Source organism: Enhydra lutris, unplaced genomic scaffold (assembly GCF_002288905.1).
Source record: "Enhydra lutris kenyoni isolate GAN:26980312 unplaced genomic scaffold, ASM228890v2 scaffoldscaffold21, whole genome shotgun sequence".
NCBI lineage: Eukaryota > Metazoa > Chordata > Mammalia > Carnivora > Mustelidae > Enhydra > Enhydra lutris.
The window spans coordinates 5,220,476-5,240,430 of NW_019154105.1; the positions used below are offsets into that span (position 1 = coordinate 5,220,476).

The window sequence follows — 19,955 nt, forward strand, 5'->3', positions numbered from 1 at the left end:
CTTTGTTCATGCCTGTAAGTAAATTCTTTTCATTAAACTATAGTTTGTTGTATGGTAAATACCTATATGCATTTTTTTCACCTTCTTTGAGAGTCAGTTTTTCTGGTAGTGCTACTTTCCATTCGGGTGATCCGGTATAGAAAAGCCAAGGACCTTTTAGAATGAAGGAAATGCAGCCATTTCTGCCATTTTTCAAAAAATTGAGATGGTAAAAACAGGATTGGTTTTATGAAGCAACGGAACAAGTAAAATGTCCCTGATGAATGGTAACTTTATATTCTTAGGAAGGTAAAAATTGAAATAATTTCCTAATCTGTTTTAGTAGCCACATAGTGGTACTTTGTGTCTAGAAAAGGGGAGGGAGTAGAGTGGAGCATTTAAAATGGCACTGTGATTTATTTAAAAGAAACAATGCACAACCTCTGAGATGCCATTTTGTCTTGAAACTGAAAAAAAGAACACCTTTTTCCTATTTCCTTGTCTTCCCCTGAAGCACAGATAGGGAAATATTGATAATAAGTTTGATCATCCTGGACTAACAAGCTAATTTCTAGAGATTCTATTTTGACATTTGAGGAGTGTGTGTGAAGGCTATGTGCAGTGTTTGAGGAGTTAGGATAAAAAGGCCAATTTAAAAACTACAGGCTTGGCCAGTCAAATAATTTGGAAATGTTCTGTTAAGTCACTTAAAAGAAAAATCCAGAGTGTATTAATTTTATAGAAGAAGGAAGTAAAAGCAGTTATTCCACAGTTATTTTAAATAATTTAGAACTTATGTCTTAAGGTGTAAGGCAATACTTTTTCTGACAGATGGGCCAAAGGGTTGTCCTCACGCATTAAACATTAAAGTCGCAGGTTGTGAACTATTTAGAACTTCAGCAGTTGTAAAGATTTCTAGCTTTCTTCCAAGAATTACTTATCTCCCCTAAATAAAATGGACCATAGCAGTAGAAACTTCTTTTACTTGTGAAATTTTTTTTCATGAAATATAAAAGAATAACATGTTTTTTATTTTATTTTATTTCATTTTTAGTGTTCCAGAATTCATTGTTTATGTACCATACACAGAATTCATTGTTTATGCTTCATGCAATACGTGTCCTCTGTAATACCCACCACCAGGCTCCCCCAACCCCCTCCCCTCCTCCCCTTCAAACCCTCAGTTTGTTTCTCAGAGTCCACAGTCTCTCATGGCTCGTCTCCCCCTCCAATTTCCCTCAACTCACTTCTCCTCTCCATCTCCCTATGTCCTCCGTGTTATTCCTTATCTCCACAAATAAGCGAAACCATATAATTGACTCTCTCTGATTGGCTTATTTCACTCAGCATAATCTCTTCCAGTCCCATCCATGTTGATACAAAACTTGGGTATTCATCCTTTCTGATGGAGGCATAGTACTCCATAGTATATATGGACCATATCTTCTTTATCCATTCATCCATTGAAGGGCATCTTGGTTCTTTCCACAGTTTGGCAACCGTGGCCATTGCTCCTATGAACATTGGGGTACAGATGGCCCTTCTTTTCACTACATCTGTATCTTTGGGGTAAATACCCAGTAGTGCAATTGCAGGGTCATAGGGAAGCTCTATTTTTAATTTCTTAAGGAATCTCCACACTGTTTTCCAAAGTGTCTGCACCAACTTGCATTCCCACCAACAGTGTAAGAGGGTTCCCCTTTCTCCACATCCTCTCCAATACATGTTGTTTCCTGTCTTGTTAATTTTGGCCATTCTAACTGGCATAAGGTGGTATCTCAATGTGTTTTTGATTTGAATCTCCCTGATGGCTAGTGATGATGAACACTTTTTCATGTGTCTGTTAGACATTTGTGTGTCTTCTTTGGAGAATTGTCTGTTCATGTCTTCTGCCCATTTTTTGACATGATTATCTGTTTTGTGTATGTTGGGTTTGAGGAGTTCTGTATAGATCTTGGATATCAGCCCTTTGTCTGTAGTGTCATTTGCGAATATCTTCTCGCGTTCTGTGGGTTGTCTCTTTGTTTTGTTGACTGTTTCCTTTTGATCTTGATGAAGTCCCAAAAGTTCGTTTTCGCTTTTGTTTCCTTTGCCTTTGGAAACATATCCTGAAAGAAGTTGCTGTGGCCGATGCCGAAGAGGTTACTGCCTATGTTCTCCTCTAGAATTTTGATAGATTCCTGACTCACGTTGAGGTCTTTTATCCATTTCCAGTTTATCTTTGTGTATGGTCTAAGAGAATGGTCAAGTTTCATTCTTCTACACATAGCTGTCCAATTTTACCAGCACCATTTATTGAAGACACTCTCTTTTGTCCACTGGATATTTTTACCTGCTTTGTGGAAGATTATTTGACCATAAAGTTGAGGGTCCATATCTGGACTCTCTACTCTGTTCCACTGGTCTGTGTGTCTGTTTTTGTGCCAGTACCATGCTGTCTTGGTGATCACAGCTTTGTAGTAAAGCTTGAATCAGGCAACGTGATGCCCCCAGTTTTGTTTTTCTTCTTCAACATTTCCTTAGCAATTCAGGGTCTCTTCTGGTTCCATACAAATTTTAGAATTGTTGATTCCAGCTCTTTGAATATTATGTGAGTGGAATTTTGATCAAGATGGCATTGAAAGTATAGATTGCTCTAGGCAGTATAGACATTTTAACAATGTTTATTCTTCCAGTCCGTGAGCATGGAATGGTCTTCCATCTTTTTGTGTCTTCTTCGATTTCTTTCATGAGTGTTCTGTAGTTCCTCGAGTACAGATCCTTTACCTCTGTGGTTAGGTTTATTCCCAGGCATCTTATGGTTCTTGGTGCTATAGTAAACAGAGTCAGTTCTCTAATTTCCCTTTCTATATTTGCATTGTTAGTATATAAGAAAGCAACTACTTTCTGTGCATTGATTTTGTATCCTGCCACATTACTGAATTGCTGTATGAGTTCTAGTAGTTTGGGGGTGGAGCCTTTTGGGTTTTCTATATAAAGTATCATGTCATCTTTGAAGAGAGAGAGTTTGACTTCTTCATTGCCAATTGTGTACCTTTTATTTCTTTTGTTGTCTGATTGCTGTTGCTAGGACTTCCAGTACTATGTTGAACAAGAGTGGTGAGAGTGGGCATCCTTGTTGTGTTCCTGATCTCAAAGGGAAGGAAGGCTGTCAGTTTTTCCCCATTGAGGATGATATTTGCTGTGGGTTTTTCATCGATATATTTTATGAAGTTGAGGAATGTTCCCTCTATCCCTATACTTTGAATCATTTTAATCAGGAACGGATGCTGTATCTTGTCACATGCTTTTTCTGCATGTTTTTGTATTCATGAAATGAAAAAGAATAACCTACATTTTAAAGAAAATAAGATGAATAACTGGATACCCATTATATATTTGCAGTAAATTTTTAAGAAATGCACTTTGAAAATCTGTCAGTTACACATTTTGTGGTATTTTAATGTTGCCAGCATTCTTGGATTAAAAGTATAGAAATATGCCTTCATATCGTAGGCAAAGTACTCATTTCTGTGTTATATAATGAGCTTCTAGAAATTGATAAGAGAACAATCTAGTAGAGTGTATATAAGAGGATATACACGAGGCTTTAAAACATAGGAAGTTCATCAACTTATGCATAATAATACAATGTAAATTGGGAATACTCAGCTTTTATTTGTTAGATTGGTAGAATTTCAAAAATCTGTTGAATTACTATTGGTGAGATTATGGGAAATAGGCACAATCACTTCTTGTTGGTATAGATCCCCTGCATCTTACAATTTTCCTGTGTGCCTTTTCGTGATTACATTTTTATCCCTTTGCCCAGAGGTTACTACTGTCCTGAATTTTGCATTAGTCATTCCTTTACTTTTCTTTCAATTGAACATTGATGAGCACCTACTATGTGCCAGATGCTTGGGTTATATATGTAACTATTACCAGTGTTTTAACCTTTATGTAAATAAATGAGATCCTACTGAATATGTTTTTCATGACTTGTTTTCAGCTTAATGTTTTTATGATTCAGCCATGTTCATGCATGCAATTGTAATTTAATTGCTGTGTTGTACTCTGATATATGTATTCAGTCCACAGTAGATATTTAGATTATTTGCCCCCTTTTTTTGGCTAATATAAGCAACGCAGCCATGAACATTCTTGTATGTATCTCTGATAGAGCTCCTAGGAGTGGAATAGTTGGGTTGTAGAGATCTGCTTTTACTTCTGGAGCTCTGTTAGGCAATGCCATAATGTTTTGCAAGGTAGTTGTACTGAAGTACACTCTCAAAAGTAATAACAGTTTTCATTTTTCTGTCTTCTTTTCAAAACATAGTATTGTCAACTTTTAAAAAAAGTTTTGTTGGTTACTGAGTGTGAAATAGTTTCTAGTTCTCTTAAATTTGTGTTTTCTTTTTCTTTTTTTTAAAAATTTATTTATTTATTTGACAGAGATCACAAGTAGGCAGAGAGGCAGGCAGAGAGAGGGGGGAAGCAGGCTCCCTGCTGAGCAGAGCGCCCTATGTGGGGCTCGATCCCAGGACCCTGAGATCATGACCTGAGCCGAAGGCAGAGGCTTAACCCACTGAGCCACCCAGGCCCCCCAAATTTGTGTTTTCTTAATTGCTAGTAAGATTAAACACCTTTTCATATAGTTATTGGCCATGTTTCTTGTTTGAAGTTGCTATTGATGTCTTTGCTCATTTTCACTTCAAGTATTTATTTATAGAAATTTTTAAGTTTTGTGTGTTTTGTATTGTAAATGTCTTCTACTCTGGCTTTTCTTTTTGTTTTCTTAGGTGTCTTAATGAATAGCTTTGATATTTTTATTGTAGTTGAATTTAAAAATCTTTTCTTTTATGAAGTCATAACTTGTGAAAGAAATCCTACCCTACCCCACATCAGAAAAATGTTTTGCTATATTCCTAAAAGTTCTATAAAGTTTTACTCTTTGTAGTAAATTCTCTCAGGCATTTGAAATGAAAAAAACATTTTTTTAATTGAGGTGTAGGTGGCATATTAGTTTCAGGTGTACAACATAGTGGTTTGACAGTTGTGTGTGTGTGTGTGTGTGTGTGTGTGTATACACACATTAAAAATGCTCACCACATTATGTTTAGTTACTGCCTGTCACCATACAACATTATTGCAGTATTATTGACAATATTCCCTAATCTGTACTTATCCCCATGGTTTATTCATTTTAAGATTGGAAGTTGTTTTTTTTTTTTCCTAAAGATTTTATTTATTTATTTGACAGAGATCATGAGCAGGCAGAGAGGCAGACAAAGAGAGAGGGGGAAGCAGGCTCCCTGCTGAGCATGGAGCCCTATGTGGGGCTGGATCTAATGACCCTGAGATTAGGACCTGAGCTAAGACCAGGAGTCGGCTGCTTAACTGACTGAACCACGAAGGCACGTGTGTGTGTGTGTTAGTTAGTTAGTTAGTTAGTTAGTTAGTTAGTTAGTTAAGAAAGCTCTAAGACCATCATGGGGCTTGTACTCAAGACTCTGAGATCAAGAGTCCCATACTCTATGGACTGAGCCAGCCAGGTGCCCCTCTTTTGTTTTTATTTAGATTCCACATCTAAGTGCAATCATATGGTGTTTGTTTTTTTCTCTCTGATTTAGTTCACTTAGCATAATTCCCTCTAGGCCCATTCATGTTTTTGTAAATGGCAAGATTTCATTTTTTTACGGCTGTTACTTCATTGTATGTATATCTATACCACATCTTTATCCACTCATATATCATTGGTTACTTGCATTGTTTCTGTATCTTAGCTGTTATAAATAATGCTGCAATTAACAGGAATGTGTATATCTTTTTTAAGGTCCATTGATTTCTTCTTCCTTTTTTTTTGAGTATACTTGACACACAGTGTTACATTAGTTTCAGGTGTACAGCTTAGTGGTTCAACAGCTCTATAAGTTACATTGTGCCCACCACAAGTGTAGCCATCATCTGTCACCAGGTAACACTATTTAAATACCCCTGGCTATATTTCCTATGACGGACTTGGTATTCTGCTGACGTAATTCATACCGTACGTGGGGGCCTTCTCCCATGTGTCCGTCGGCGGTTGTCTGGCACGCGCCGCCGCTTTGTGTTTATAGGACTGATTCTGCTTTTTGTTTGTTCATTTGTTTTTGTGTTTTAGATTCTGCCTGTAAATCAAATCATATGGTATTTGTCTTTCTCTAACTTCTTTTGGGCAGCATGATACTCCCTAGGCCCATCCACATTGTCTGAAATGGCAAGATCTCATTTTGTAAAGTCTTAGTAATCCATTGTGTATGTATACGTGTGTATGCATACGTGTATATATGTGTGTAATAGTCCATTGTGTGTATGTGTGTTTATATGTGTATGTACATGTGTATATACACATGTACACACACACACACATATACACACTACATCTTATTTATCCATCCAGCTATGGTTGGATACTTGGGTTGCTTCCATATCTTGGCTGTTGTAAATAATGTTGCAGTAAACATAGGGCCACATACATATTTTTGAATTAGTGTTTTCATTTTCTGGTAAATACGCAAAAGTGGGATTACTAGAATTTATTGGGTTTCTATTTTTAACTTTTTGAGGAACCTCCATACTGTTTTCTGTAGTAGATGTACCAATTTACATTCCTACCAAGGGTTCCCTTTTCTCCACAGTCTTGCTAATACTGGTTATTGTCTTTTTTTTTTTTTTAAAGATTTTATTTATTTAACAGAGAGAGAGAGATCACAAGTAGGCAGAGAGGCAGGCAGAGAGAGAGGGGGAAGCAAGCTCCCTGCTGAGCAGAGAGCCCGTTGTGGGGCTCGATCCCAGGACTCTGAGATCATGACCCGAGTTGAAGGCAGAGGCTTTAACCCACTGAGCCACCCAGGCGCCCCATGGTTATTGTCTTTTGAAACTAGCCGTTCTGACTGGTGTGAAGTGATGGTTCATTGTGGTTTTGATTTGCATTTCTTTGATGATTAGGGTTGTTGACCAACTTTCATGTGTCTCTCAGCCCTTTGTATGTCTTCTTTGGAAAAATGTCTATTCAGGTCCTCTGCCCATTTTTAATCAGATTTTCTTTGGTGTTGATGTATATGAGTTCTATTTATATTTTGGATATTAACCCTTTATAGATATAGCATTTGCGCATATCTTCTCCCATTCATTAAGTTGCTTTTTTGTTCTGTTGATGGTTTCCTTTGCTGTGCAAAAGCTTTTTAGTTTGATATAGTCCCAGTTAATTATTTTACTTATTTTGTTTACCTTTCCTGAGGAGAGAGATTCGCAAAGATATTAAGACCAATGTCCAAGACTTCACTGCATACGTTTTCTTTTAGGAGTTTTATGGTTTCAGGTCTTACACTGAGGTTATTAAACAATTTTGAGTTCATTTTAGTATATGGTGTGAGAAAGTCCACTTTCATTCTTTTGCATTACCTATTGCATTTACCTGTTGCATTCCAGTACTCTTTTGGAACTGATTTTTTAATATGATTGATGGGTCTCATTTAGGGAGTGATGTAACCATTTTTTTCTACGAATAATCAACAGTCTCACGTCATGTAGTAAGTAGTTTTCTCTTTTCCCATTCATCGTCAGTGGAGTCACCTGTCAGCTATGTCACAGTCTGTTTTTGGATCTCCATTTTTTATATACAGAAGTCAGTTTGTCCAACCTTGGACTAATTACTATATTATCATAGTCATTATTATGGGTTTATAGTAAGAATTGATACCTGCCTTGGGAATTCCCCTTACATTTTTCTTTCATAGTGTCTTGGCAGTTTGGCTGTCTTGGATTGCTCATGCATAAGAAGCAGCTCGTTATGTTTAATAAAAAATGCTCTTGGGACTTCAGAATTGCATTGAATGTGTAGATCAGTTTAGGAAAAACTGATATCTTAATATATAGAGTCTTCCTATCTGTGAATTTTGGCATCTTCTCCATTTATTTAGATCTTATTTAATGTCTTCAAATACAATTTTTTAATTTTCTGGACTTTTGCTCAGGCATATGTTGGATATGTTTCTTAGGTAACTTGTACTTTTTTTCCCCTATTATAATTACTTATAAAGTTTTTCTTTGCCTATTTAGCTGTTGGGGTATAGAAATACAAGAAAGAAAAAACTGATCTGTAGTAGACTTTCTTGGTTAAATTCTTATCTTTCAGAAAATTTGTCTGCAAATTTTTTTCGAGTTGTGTGTGCAGTTGATCATTTCACGCGCTGACGGCGGTTTGGCGTCAGACTCGTGTTACGCGCGTCTGATTTTACTGTCCGACCGGAACGTTTGGTACAGTGCTGAGTAGAAGCATTGATACTGCGTGAGCGCGCTTCTGTTGCCCATCTTAGAAGAAGTGCTTCTAGTATTTTTCCATATTTGCTTTATATTTTTGGTAAAACACATTTTTTTAGTTTCTAAAAGTTTTCTTCTATTTCTGTTTTGCTAATCCTTTTGTGAGTGCTGAATTTTATTAAATGCTTCATCTGTTGTGGGATAATTTTCTCATTTCATAGGGTGAGTTAATATATCTTATATATCTTATCTATATATCTATACATTCTTTCCTGTTTATTCTTTTTTTTTTTAAGTTTATTTAAGTAATCTCTACACCCAATGTGGGGCTTGAACTCATGACCTGGAGATCAAGAGTCACATGTTCTTCTGACTGAGTCAGCCAGATGCCCCCATTTTTTCCAGTTTAAACTCACTTGCCATACTGAAATAAATCCATACAGAAGCCTAGTGCTTCTGTATACTGGATTTATTCTGGTAATATCTGTCAAGGTCTGTGAACGCCCTGAGATTTTACCCTGCTAATAAGTTAGGCAATTATTGTTTCATAGGTAGTGGAGAAAACAGTGAGACTTCTGGGTCGGAGACAAAAAACGTTATCACTTTAAGCCACAAGATGGGCCCAGACATATGCTATGTACATAGTGAGTTTGTGTTGTGGCTGAGTGGTTAATGTCCAACACTCTAGCACTTTTCAAGCTAGCACCGAATACTGTAGTAAGCAGCAAAAAGCTAGTTCTGATTCCCTGGGGTGGGGGGAGGTGTGGGGGGCAAAGAGTTACATGGAAATATTGCTGTGGTTACCTTAACCTGTTTAGTTGCCTATATAACTAGCTACAGAAACTGCTCAGCATCAAACTCATAAGCCTCAGAATCTGTCACACTCACCAAGAACGAATAGGGAAGCGCAGGTCCCTGGTGGACTGCCTCTCCCAATAAAAATTTTTTTTTAGGAATTTTAAACATATGCTCATGAACAAGACAGACCTAAATGAGATTCTTAATTGGTTTTTCTTAAGGAATCTGTGTAATATTGAGCTAATGTGTTCCTTAAAATTTTGCTTGAATAATTCTGTAAAACTCTCATTGCCAGGGGCGCCTGGGTGGCTCAGTGGGTTAAGCCGCTGCCTTTGGCTCAGGTCATGATCTCAGGGTCCTGGGATCGAGTCCTGCATCGGGCTCTCTGCTCAGCGGGGAGCCTGCTTCCCTCTCTCTCTCTGCCTGCCTCTCCGTCTACTTGTGATCTCTCTCTCTGTCAAATAAATAAATAAAATCTTTAAAACAAAAAAAACAAAAAAACTCTCATTGCCAGTTGTTTCTTTGTGGAAGATATTTAAGTACCACCCCAATATATTTGTAGTTTTAAGAACTATTGAGGATTTCTGATTGTTAATGAGTTAGTTTTGTTGGACCATATGGGTACTATTGGAATTTGTTAGCTTTTTAATTTTTCATGTTTATTTGCGTGAGTGTTCATAATACTGTCTTGATACAGTTTTAGAGTGTTCTATTTATAGCTGCATCACCCCTCTTCATTTCTAAGATTGTTTATTTGTGATATTTTTTCTGATGTAGCCTCCCCAGGGATTTGTCTGTTATGTTATTTTCATTGAATCAATGTCATCTTTTATTTTTCAAAAACTGGTTCATTTCTGTGTTTCTTTATTCTGTTTTGTCTAGATATAAATTTCCCTTTTTTCTCTTTTTAAGTTGGATATATGGTTTAGTTTATACTTAGATTTTCTTATTAAATATTTATTTTATATATTGTATATATGTATAATATATATGTAAATGTATATAATATTTTTATTATATATATTTATATTTTTTATTTTATATAAGCATTTAAGTAAGGCTATAAATGTGCCTATTTGACCATTTTTGTTGTTTTTGCATCCCACAATTTTGATATGAAGTATTTTCATTTTTGTTTTGGCCTAAGTACTTTTAATATAGGTTATCATATCTTCTTTGACCCATTAGTTATTTAACATTTCCATTCATATATGATTTTAAGTATATCTTTTTTTATTGTTAGCATTAAAGTTAACTGCATTATAGGCAGTTAGGGTAATCTGTATGAATCCATTCTTTGACATCTGTTGATTCATACTTTATGACCTAGTATGTGATCCAGTATGTGATCTAGTATGTGATCAATTTTTGTAAATGTTTTACTGTATCTACAGTATGTGATCAATTTTTTATGTGTATCTTTGACATCTGTTGATTCATACTTTATGACCTAGTATGTGATCTAGTATGTGATCAGGTATGTGATCAGTTTTTGTAAATGTTTTACTGCATCTGCAAGAATATTGTTTTTCTAATTGTTGGGCATAGGTCTATATATTTGTCCATCAGATCAGATTTGTTGCTCAGGTTTTATATATCTTTACAAATTTTTGACTGTGTTCTCTTAGTAATTAAGGTGATTAATGCTAAAATATCCACTAAAATTGTGGATGTGCTAATTTCCCTATGTAGTTTACTCAGCTTTTGCTTTATATCCTTTGAGATTATTTTATTAGGTATACCACGTACACCTATATATTGCTGTATATTTGCTGTATTGTATATATTGCTATACCTTCTGGCGAATAGAATCTGATATTAGGTAGTGATCCTCTTCCTCTCTTGTTAAGTATTTTCATCTTATGGTCTATGTTGTCTAATATTACAGCTGTGTAAGTTTTCTTTTGGTTAATGTTTGTCTAATATATCTTTTATAATCTGTTTACTTTCAACCTTTCTGTGTACTCATGCTTAGGTATATCTCTTACAAATAGTATATAGCTGGACTTTGCTTTTTTTTTTTTTTTTAAATATTTATTTATTTGAGAGAGAGTGTGTGTGCAAGCAGGGGGAGGGGCAGAGGGAGAGGGAGATAAGCAGACTCCCTGCTGAGCAGGGGGAGCCCAGGCTGGGACTTGATCCCAGGACCCTGAGATCATGAACTGAGCCAAAATCAAGGGTCCAGTGTTTAATCAACTGAGCCCTCCAGACACTCCTGGACTTTTTTTTAATCCATTCTCACTTTATTTTGTTTTTAATGTGGGTTCAGATATTTTTATATTATACTAGCCTACCTTTTGATACCACTCTTTGTGGTTATGTAGCATGAGATCTCTAACTTTGTGATTATTTTTCACATTTGCCTTTATACCTTTAGATGCTTTACATTTCCATATAGATTGTAGAGTCAGCTTATTATTTCTGCAAAATATCCTAAAATTTTTTTTGGGATTGTGATGAACACATAGATCAGTCTGAGGAGATTCAATATCTTAATCTTAGGACTTAAGATTGTGTTTTCCAATCTGCTAATACAGTATATCTCTTCATTTATGCAGGTCTTCTTTATTTCTTTAATGCTTTTTAGATTTCAGCATGCAGATCTTAGAAATATTTTGCTATATTATACTTACTTGATATTTTTGATGCTGTTGTAAATGATAGTCCTTTTTGAATTTGTACTTACTCATTGATACTATAGAACTAAAATACAGTTGATTTTTAAATACATTGACCTGGGCTCTTGCAACATCTGTAAACTTTTACAAACTTTTAATCTGTGAATAGAGACTGCTTCATTTCTTCCTTTCTGATACATATTGTTTTAATTTGTTGCCTTATCATTGGCAATGGTATTTATGTATTTAGTACTCGAATGTATTTAATACTCGAATACCATTGGCAGGAGTATTCGAGTATTAAATACATGTGATGACAGTGCACGTCCTTGCCTTGTTTTCAATTTTATGCAAAAACAGTCTCTCACCATTAATTATATCAGTAGACAAGTTTGTTGGTAGATGCTTTTTCAGGTTAAATAAATTTCCTTCGAGTTCACTTTTGCTTGAAGGTTTTTGTCACTGATGCAAGTCGAATATGATCCAATACTTTGTGTGTGACTAAGAGGTGATCTTGTAACTTTTTTTCCTTTATTGTGTTTATATGTTGAATTACTTAAATGATTTTCAGATGTTGAGCCAGCCTCTCTTCCCATTTTAAAACTGACTTGGTCATTATGAATTCTCATTCTAATATATTAAAATGTATTATCTAAATATATACCAAATATATATACTAGTATACATCTAAATATATATGTCCATATATATCTAAATACATACTGTTTTGTTGAGAAGGTATACATTAGTGATCGTAAGACATTGTATAGTGTTTTTCTTAAAATGTCTTTGATATGATTTCAGAATACTGGTGACCTCATAAAATGAGTTGGAAAGTGTAACTAACACTTCTTTTTTCTAGAAGAGTTTGCATAACATTTGTATTACTGCTTTCTTAAATGATTGGTAGAATTTTTCAGTAAAACCATATGCACCTGGAATTTTTCTTTGTTGAAAGGTTTTAACTACTAATTCAATTTCTTTCACTGGTAAAGGACACTGAGATTATCCCTTTCTTAGTATAACCACTCCCCTCTTTTCTGTTTGCATGGCATACCTTCTATTCTTTACTTTCAGTCTATTTGTGTCTTTGAATCTATAGTGTATCTTTTGTGGACAGTGTAAAATTAATTGTTTTATTCATTTTGCTAAACTCTGTATTTTAGTCAGAGTTTAATCCACTTATACCTAATGTATTTGCTGATAAGGTAGGATTTTCATCACATTTTGCTATTTCTGTATCTTAGTTCCTTCTTGTTCATCTGTTTCTCAATTAATGCCTTCTTTTTTTGTGTTAAATGAATATTTTCCAGTGTGCCAATTTTATTCCTTGTTTCTTTTGCTGTATTATTTTGAGCTGTTTTCTTAGTGATTACCCTGGGGAATTATAATTAACATCTTATTTATAGTAGTCTTAATTTGGATTAATATCAACTTAATTTCAGTAATGTTAAAAAACTTTGCATGTATATATAACTCCATTCAACTTCTCATTTATGCTGTTACTGTCATAAGTATTATCTTTGTATATTGTGTGGCCATCAACATAGATTTATCATTATTGCTATATGTAGTTGTCTTTTAGATTGAAAAGTGATAAAACCACTAATTATATTTATACTGTCATCATAGATACCTATGTAGTTATCTTTATTGGTACTCTTTATTTTTATCATACAGATTCAAGTTACCATCCAGGAATCCCTTTAATATTTTCTGTAGGACTGATATAGTCACAAACTCAGTTGTTGTTTATCTGGGAATGTCTTAATTTTTCCCTCATCTAAGAAGGATATTTTTGCTAGATACAGAATTCTTAGTTGGCATTTTTTTTCTTTCAGCACTTTGAATATATCATTCTCCTACCTTTTGGCCTCCATAGTTTTCTTTTTGTTTTTTTTTTTTTTTAAAGATTTATTTTTAAGAAATCTCTACACACATCATGGGGCTTGAACCTATGACCCCCCAAGATCAAGAGCTACATATTCTACTGACTGAGCCATTGAAATCTATCCAGTTTACTGTTCAGATTCTGACTTGTGCACAGCCTCAAGATCAGGAAGAGGTGAGAGCTTAGATTGTTTTTAGGTCTTTCCTGAGCATATGCAAAGCTGCCCACATTTATGGTTTTCTAGATAACCTGGAATATGTCAGAACTTTACAAAGCCCTTATTGACATCTTACTCCAAAGCTTTTCCTTTTAAGCATTTAGGTTAGTCTTCTGTTTGCCTTACCTGTTTCAGTGACCTCAGGCAGCCATAAGTTAGATCATTTTCCAGTAATGATTTCCACAAATGTACGTGCTCTTACACCCTCTCCCCCTTCAGGTGGAAGGCTTTTAGGACTTGGCAGGAGTCAAGGAACTCCCAGCACACAAGTCAGATAATGGCTAGTCTTGAGAATGAGGTTTTGAAAGGCTCTAGTTCAGTCTTTGTTACTTCAATGGTTTCCAGACTGCCTTGGCAGTGAGGGCCCAGAAGAAGTCAAACTCAACAAATTACCTTACCCATATTCTGCCATTTTGCTCTTATGAATGGGCAGATTTTGGAGGTCCTTACTCTGCCATTTTTGGCTGAGTTTTCTATCTATTTTGTTTTGAGTGATGTGTGATATTTTCTTTCAAGGAATTTGGTCATTTTTTTCCTAAGTTGTTGAACTTAAGAACAAAGTTTCCTTAGTATTCCCTGTCCTAATGCCTCAAGAACTATTCCTTATTGAATTCTTGATATTTATGAGTTTTGTCCTTTTTTTTCTTGATCAAGCATAGGTTTATCAATTTTCTTTGTCTCTTTTTCAGAGTACTATATTTAGGCTCAGTAGTAGTCTCTTGTTTTTGGTTGTAAATTTTATTGATTTCTGCTATTTATTTTTCTTTCTGATTTCTTTGGTGTTTATTTGCTCTTCTTTTTTTAGATTTTTTTTCTTTTTAAGATTTTATTTATTTATTTGACAGAGAGACACAGTGAGAAAGGGAACACAAGCAGGGGAAATGGGAGAGAGAGAAGCAGGCTCCCCATGGAGCAGGGAGCCTGAATGGGGGCTCGATCCCAGGACCCTGAGATCATGACCTGAACTGAAGGCGGGTGTTTAATGACTGAGCCCTCAAGTACCCCTTTTTTAAGATTCTTAATATGGAAGTTAAGTCCTTAATTTTAGATATTTTTTCCAATATAAGAATTTAATGTTACAAATTTCTCTCTAGATACTTAGGTTCATCTTATAATTTGGTAATGTATTTTCATTTTAATTGAAACTTTTTGTGATTTTTATCTTTGAGCCATGGATTACTTAGAAGTGTGATGTTTAATTTCAAAGTACTTGGAGATTTTCTAGTTCTGTTGTTGATTTATAGTTTTTTAATGTCAGTATGCTCTTACTTCATTTCTTTAAAACATGTTACAGTTTATTTTCTGGACCAGAATATGGTCTGTCTTGGTGACTGCTCATGTACACTTGAAAAGATTGTATATTTTCCTCAGTATTACATAAATATCAGGTCAAGTTGGTTGATGTGTTTTTCTGATCTCCATCTTTACTGACTTTGTTTATTACTTCTTTTGTTGATAACTAATGGAGGAGTGTTGAAGTCTGGAACACCGTTTTGCAGCCTTTGAAAATACTATTCCACTGTAGTCCAGCTTCCATTCTTGCTAATGAATTTTACTGCCATTACCATGTTTTTTGTTTTGTTTTTGTTTTAAGTAATTAGTTATTTTCCCTAATAGGTTTTAAAGGTTTCTGCTTGCAATTGGCATTCTCTAGTTTGCAGTACAAAGAAAATGAAATCCTTCCCTATACTTCTTTGTATACATTGGGCTTCTTTGGTCAGTTTAGTCATTTTAAAAAAAATTGTGTTTTGAAAGTTTGCTGTCTTTTTCTTTTAAAATAATGCATCTTCTCACTTCTTTCCAAACTCTTTTTCTGGCTAGGACTTAGACTAGCCATTGTTTATTGTTTGCTGCTGTTGTGTGTCAGAACCTAAAATTTCCTTCAGTTTTCTTGTTTTTTCTCCTTTGTTGCCTTTGGGTTTTCCTAGAGACTCTGAGGCTCATAGTTCTATTTACCATAATTATCTTACTACACAGGAGCAACACTCAAGCGGTTTTAAGATGTGGAAAGAGAGGAAGAGTCCTGTAGTTTTATGATTAGGTCTCAGTCTTTTAATGGGCCTTTGAGGTAGATCTGTTCCTTCCTACTTTCTCTGCTCCAAATCAGGTTAGAGGGGGCTGGAGTGTTGGGTATTTACTTGAGATTAAATGGTAAAAACTGACCTGATTATATTCTGCTAAAATAGTTTTTCTTGCATGCAGGACTTGTTAATGGGAGCATTATTGCCCCCAGAAACACAAGGGGAATTTGTTTCCAGTTTTTATATTAAAAACCTAGTGGGGCTCTTGGAAATAAAACTCAGGGACCTGTCGGAGGCTCCTAAGATTGGGTGTCTTTGATTTTTTTTTTTTTTTTAAACTCACAAGCTAATTTTCTCCAAGCCTCCAGCAATTTGTCCATTATGACTTAAAATGTGCCCACTGATCCTAGTTCTATTCCTGGGCTCCTGTATCTGGACTCTTGCTGCCGTTCGGCTGTGATTCTCTGTATTTGCTTGTTTGTGTTCTGACAGCAGTTTGCCTTATGACTTCAATTGTGGGGACAGGAGTGACTAACTTCCAAGTTCTTTATATATTGAGCCAGAGATCCAACTCCTGTTATTTCTAGAGCTCCAATTTCATACATGTTAAGATTTCTTATCCAACATATCTATGACTGTCTCCTGCTTTTTATCTTTCTGACTCTTGGTGATGCATATTCGGTAGTTTCTTTGAATGTATTTTTTTCTGTTCACTAATTTTATTTTTAGTTGTGTCTGATGTACTGCCTAACTCGTTGATCATAGTTTTTTTCCCCACCTAGTACTTTGAGTTATAATTACATATAGTAAAATATCCCAATATTTTAGTATGCACTGTGTCTAATTTTGATAAAAGTATACACATGTGTTACCGCTGCCTACCTTAAGATATGCCTATATCTTGACACCGGGAAATTTCATTTTTCATATGAAAAATGATCAAATGAACTTCTGATCATTTTCATTTTCATTTTTCTCTTTCAAGTCATTTGGAAACTGCCAACCAGATTTTCACCACAGTTGGAGCATTTTATACTTCTACTAGCAGTATGAGAGTTCCAGTACCCTACATTTTTCTTTTACTTTTTTGGTCAATATTTTTAAATTTTAGTTGTTCTGCTGAGTGTGTGTTGAAGATTTTGTTTGCTTCAGTAGTTAAAACCTTTGTTTCTGGAAGTTCCATGGTTTTTGTCTTTTCAGAACTATTTGCAAGACTGTTGTTCCATGCCTATCTGACTTCCTCTTTTATTTCTGAAGGGAATATATAAACTTAACAATAGCTTGTTTTTTTTAAAAATATTTGATACATCTGTACTGTTAGTACTCAGATATTCCTGATCACCATCATGAAAAAATTCTTATTTTCCTCTCATATTTTACCAACTCATGTTTGTACAAGGTTTTCCTTTCACTTGAAATGTCTTCCTTTCACCATATGTAATATAAATATTCTAACTAGGAAGAAAAAAAGATTTTTTTTTAATGATAGCATTCATTCTTTCTCATATAGGACTGTTTGTCTTTCAGTTAGAATATTGTCTTCAGAGATAAAGTAGAACTTATAAAGGTTAATTCAGGGTGCTGAATTGTGATATTACTTCAGAATTGACTCAGATTAATATATATGTTTATATATGTGATTTTGGCAAACATAAATTGTACGTATATAGTATAAACAGTGAAATCTGGAAAGAACATTTTTGAAATTTTATGACTATCTTAAAGTATTTCTTTAGATTCACATAATTTCTTTAAATTTATGTAACAGATTAAATACTTTAAAATTCACTTTACAAAATTAGTATTTTATTGTGTACATTTGTCTGTCTTACAGATTTTATTTTTGTATTCTGCTTTAGGCAATCCTTTATCACAGGATATTCTCAATTTATACCAGGACCCAGATGGAACCCGAAAGCTACTGAACTTCATGCTTGACAATCTTGCAGGTAACTCTTAATGATCAGTCAGTGAACTCTACATGTATTACTACAAGCTAATATGTCAGATGCTCTTTGACCTTTTTTTTTTTTCTTTTTAATAGCTTCTCAGTTTTAGATTTTCTTCTGTTACTGTATCCCATGGTAGTGGGACATTCTTTTCATATACTGAGTGGTTTCTATTTACCAAGCAATATATTAGGAGCTTTAGTTAAATTATCTCATTTAATTTTTCTTAGAATCTAAGAGGTCTGAATTTTTACTGATATTGTACACATGCAAGTTCTGAGATTCAGAGAATAAATTAATTTTCCCAAGTTAACACAGCTGATTAATGCCAGAGCTGCGAACCCAAGATTCTCTTGCTCTTAATCAGAAATACATAGTTATTAATTACTTGAATTTGATGGAGATTACGTGGATCACATACACTGTACACACTTTTTGTGCATGAAATTACAGTTTGATTCACTACACAGTTGTGGAGATTTCGTGAGCAGGATTTTGATTAAGAACACCAGATCTGTCTGACTAAAATAGTTGTATTCCAAATGGAAATTTTTCTCTGTAAGAAATCTTTTAAGTATTGACACAACCTTTTTTTTGCTTAAGTACTCAGAATATGAGTAAAAGTATGTAGATGCTTAAATTCAGATCTTTTTCTTAGAATAATGTCTTTCTAAAATACAGAATCCTGAAACAGAGCTAGAGAAATCTAGATTCTAGCATGAGGCCATCATCACAGTATGTTGTCTATACCCCCCCTTTTTTTTTAAAGAAAAGTGTGAAATTTAATTTTTATTTACAGAACATACACTCTTTTTAATTCTCTCTCCATCATAGAAGACACCTACATAAAAATTTTTTTTAAAAAGTAATATTTACAATAATGTAAAACCAAATTAGTATCATCTAATATTTTTTGGCTATAAAGACTAAAATTTGGTGGGAGAGAGATAATAAACTTAAGAGAAGTCTTTTCAATAACAAATTAAGAATATATGGCTAGGGACGCCTGGGTGGCTCAGTTGGTTAGGCGGCTGCCTTCGGCTCAGGTCATGATCCCAGCGTCCCGGGATCGAGTCCCACATCAGGCTCCTTGCTCGGCAGGGAGCCTGCTTCTCCCTCTGCCTCTGCTGCCACTCTGTCTGCCTGTGCTCACTCTCTTGCTCTCTCTCTCTCTCTCTCTCTGACAAATAAATAAATAAAATCTTTAAAAAAAAAGAATATATGGCTAAAAGTTTAATTTAGCTATGTATGTGTACACTATTTCCTTTCTGCTTTAAAAATACATATCTCCATTCTCTAAATAGATGTAGCCACTTGATCCATTGATAGGTGTATGTGTGTGTAATTTTTAAGGAGTTCTTCATTGCTTTAGATACAAGTCATTTGTTGGTGTATATATTGCTGGTATCTTCCCCCATGCTGTTGTTTGCCTTTCCTCTTTCTTAATTTGTCTTTTGATGAACAGAAAACATTTTAAAGAATTGAATTTATTGATCTTGTCTATTATGGCATTGCTTTTGTGTGCTATTTAAGAATTTTTCCCTACCTCAAGCTCAAGGATATATTTTCCTGTATCTAAAAATTCCATCTTTCATTTGTAATATTTAAAGCTAGTATTTTCCTAGAATTGAAATTTGTGTAACACAGGAGTCAATTTTCATAACTTTTCCATAGTACAGATTAAATTGACCTTGAGTCACTTACTGAAAAGACTGTCCTTTCATTACTGCTTTTTATTGCCATCTTCCATCATAAATTGTCATTGTATGTATGGGTTTATTTCTGATGTTTTGTATCCTCTGTTCATTTCTAGTAGTCTTTACGACAGTATAACAGTGTCTTTAATTATGGTATTTTTATAAAATGTCTTAAGATTCAGTAGAGTAGGTCTTCCCTCTTGACTTGATTCTGAAGTCTAAGCTAGTTTTAGGTCCATGCTTCCTTTACCTGGTATTTTCATTAAAATTGTTGGAATTGGCTTTTCAAATTTCTCCCCTCCCCAAAAGATAGGGATTTAGGTTGAGAATATATTGACTCTATAGATTGCTTTGGAAAGAATTGAAATGTTTACAACACTGGATCTTTTAATCTAACAGTGTTGAATATTCTTTGATTTATTGTGCTTTCTCTAATCTCTCCCACTATTGAGTTTTAGGTTTCTGTGTAGTGGTCTTCACATTTTTTATTACATTTTTTCTA

The 19,955-nt window shown here is 34.6% G+C and overlaps 1 protein-coding gene across 1 annotated transcript in view; it reads left to right on the top strand.

Annotated features, from left to right (window-relative positions):
• Positions 1–19,955, top strand: part of LOC111149014 (CCR4-NOT transcription complex subunit 6 like) — a 119,044-nt gene that overhangs the window by 45,299 nt on the left and 53,790 nt on the right. Inside the window, exon 5 of the mRNA XM_022505892.1 lies at positions 17,667–17,756. Coding sequence (XP_022361600.1) covers positions 17,667–17,756 — 90 coding nt within the window. The remainder of the gene's footprint in view (positions 1–17,666; positions 17,757–19,955) is intronic.